This window comes from Dryas octopetala, chromosome 3 (genome assembly GCF_963921425.1).
Source record: "Dryas octopetala chromosome 3, drDryOcto1.1, whole genome shotgun sequence".
Taxonomy (NCBI): domain Eukaryota; kingdom Viridiplantae; phylum Streptophyta; class Magnoliopsida; order Rosales; family Rosaceae; genus Dryas; species Dryas octopetala.
This window is the reverse complement of record NC_141368.1, coordinates 9,525,758-9,528,446: the sequence shown is the minus strand read 5'-3', so window position 1 is coordinate 9,528,446 and position 2,689 is coordinate 9,525,758. Positions and strand designations below refer to the sequence as shown.

Below are 2,689 nucleotides of genomic sequence, written 5' to 3'. Positions count from 1 at the left end.
GGTGGCTTGGGTTTGGGGGGGAAGGGCGGGGGAGGTGGGGGGGTGGCCTGGGTTTGGGGGGGAGAGGCGGGGAAGGTGGAGGGGGTGGCCTGGGTGGGGGAAGGGTGGAGGATGAAGGGGAAGGAGGGTGCTAGGTGGGGGTTGGCTTTTTATTTTTTTTTCAATTTTATATAATTTTAATGGTTTTTTTATTTTTTTATTAATTTTTATATATGTGGCTTTTTTTTTAAAGACAAGTCAACATTTAGTGGTGGGTCTGCGTGTGCCACGTCAGCGCCATGTAGGCATTTAACGGTCTTCCTAACGGTCAGACTAACGGAGATACTAAGTTGACAAAATATTGAAGTTGAGGTACCCGAATGAAAGTTTTTGAACCAGAGGTACCCAGTTGATAAGTGATGTATAGTTGAGGTATATATATCTAATTAACTAATTTATTAAAGGAACTTCCGAACTTATGCAAACAAACAAATTATAAAACCCATTTCCTTCCGGCTTCCATGCCTTCTACTCTCTTTCTCGTTGCTTCCCTTTCCAAAAATGAAAAACCCTTTCTTTGTCTAAAATAACAAATTGTCCAAGTCCGTATTCTAAAAACCCTTTCTTTTTAGAGAAGCCAAGTGAAAAAGGAAGAGAATCATCATGAACCCACAAATCGATAAGTTGGTGAGGAGGACAACTATGGTGGCTACTGTTACTGCTGCCTATTTTCTCTTAACCGCTGATTATGGCTCTGAGCCCAATGTTCTCGACCCTGTATGTGTTTTTCACAGTATTTCTTCTTCTAAAATTACTATTGGATCTTGTTGAGAAATGATAGGGGGAAAATGAATAATTAATAATCTTGGGTTTACAATCCTTTCTCTTTGTTTGCATTCAAACAATTTCATTTCTCAGATGCCATGTGTTCCTAATCTTTGTTGTGGGTTTTGTGGTAATTGCCTTTTGTATCTGTTATGAGTTCCTACTCTTGAATATTTCTAGTTTGTTTTTAGATTTTTTCCTCTTCCAGTTCAGAATATTGGGGATTCGATGTTGAGTTGCTTGCTAATAGTGGTGTGAATCTGGGTTATGCAATTGGACTAATTGGGTATCTGGTTTTCGTTTTTGAATCAATGTTGTTCTTCTTCTTGTTGCTGTTCGTGTGTTTGTTTTTCTGGCTAGTTTGTATTTTCTTAGGATGTCATATCTCATCAAGAAAATGTTAATGTAACTGTGTGTGTGTGTGCAATGTGCCGCTTGTATAGTTGTATAGTTACTACTATATAGCAAACATGTTTTAATTTTATTGCAGTATGCTTACATTGAAGGGCTTATAAAGAAAAATGAAGATTGATTTTCAGAAATGTTTTGGTATTTGATCATCTAGATTTGATTGTTCGTGAGGTAGGCACTATGGTTCAAAGCTAGACAAATATGGTTTAGGAAGGAATTAGGAGTGCTCTTGGACCCTGTATTCTAGAATATCAAGCAACTTTATCCCTCCTTGAATGTAGAGTATCAATATCAATCAGTTAGGAATGACTTGTTCATGAAATTAGAAGAACTAAATAATGCTGAAGGAAAAGTGGCAAATTTGTGGAGTTAGAACTAGAAGCAGAAAAGAGGCACCTCTTACTACTTAGTGAGAATGCTAGGATATAATGTCAATTATTTGGTCACAGAAAGATCGAGGTTGTGAGAAGATTGTAGAAGGTTAAAGTTAGAGAAAAGAAACAACAGCAAGAACAGGGCTGGAAAAATGTTCTTTTTGATAGGTATACAAGTGTTATCATGTCTTACACATCATGGAAAGCATTTTCAGAGGGAACTTTTACCCGGTTGTGGATAAGTACCTTGCCTGCTAGACTGTCATTGATTGTTTAAAAAACTTTGTTATTTCTTCATTGGTAATTAGTGATTGTCATTGGTTGTATGGTAACTGTTTTGAAGACTAATGTCTAATGGCACAAATTTATGATGGCAGATTAAGAAGGCGATACAGTCTGCAGAGAGTTCTATGAAAGGGTTCATCTTTGGATCAAAGAGTCCGTCTAAAGAAAGTGAAAGGGAGAAGCTGAGCCCTGACAGTGCAAAGAAAGGGTTCATCTTTGGATCAAAGAGTCAGTCTAAAGAAAGTGAAAGGGAGAAGCTGAGCCCTGACCGTGCAAAGGAACATCCTTAGATTGATAGGCAGTTAACATTGTATAGGAACATCATGGGTTTGAGACTGGTTTTACTGTTCTTTTGAAACTGTGTATGCGATGATGTTGGACCTTGTGTAACTTTTGCAGAAGATGTTTCATGTTCTGTTATATGTATGATCTTCCCCTTGTTAAAATCTGCCCCTCTTAACAATTCGCAAAATGCTTTGGACTTTATTAGCTCTGAACAATCATCTCAGGTTAGCAAAACTAAGAATCTGTCAGAAAGAAAAAACAGAATTGGACTTTATTAGCTTTGAACAATCTTCTCAGGTTAGCAAATCTATGAATCTGAAAGGGAAAAAAAAATAGAATTGAGAGAGAAATGACTAATCTATAAAAATGTACTAATGATTGTTAAGACAGAATTTTTGTGCATAATATGATATCAGTAATGATCACCCACTCACTATAGAGCGAGAAATTCTCCGCTTACCTAACTACCCAGCAACGAATTTTAATGATCGGAACCGTCCATATTTTAGAGCATTATTCAAAGATCACAT

General features: G+C 37.1%; 1 protein-coding gene across 2 annotated transcripts; it reads left to right on the top strand.

The window, feature by feature from the left end:
* The first annotated feature begins 480 nt into the window (after positions 1-480).
* Positions 481-2,358, top strand: LOC147290616 (UvrABC system protein A). 2 transcript variants are annotated; one of them, XM_086237864.1, is made up of 3 exons: positions 481-756; positions 1,967-2,030; positions 2,106-2,358. In XM_086237864.1, the coding sequence occupies exons 1-3, from the start codon at positions 643-645 to the stop codon at positions 2,162-2,164; spliced, it is 237 nt and encodes a 78-aa protein (XP_086093990.1). In that variant the 5' UTR covers positions 481-642; the 3' UTR covers positions 2,165-2,358. The 2 variants fall into 2 exon arrangements, with proteins under 2 accessions (XP_086093990.1, XP_086093989.1); XM_086237863.1 differs by having other exon boundaries at positions 482-756; positions 1,967-2,358.
* The last annotated feature ends 331 nt before the right edge of the window (positions 2,359-2,689 follow it).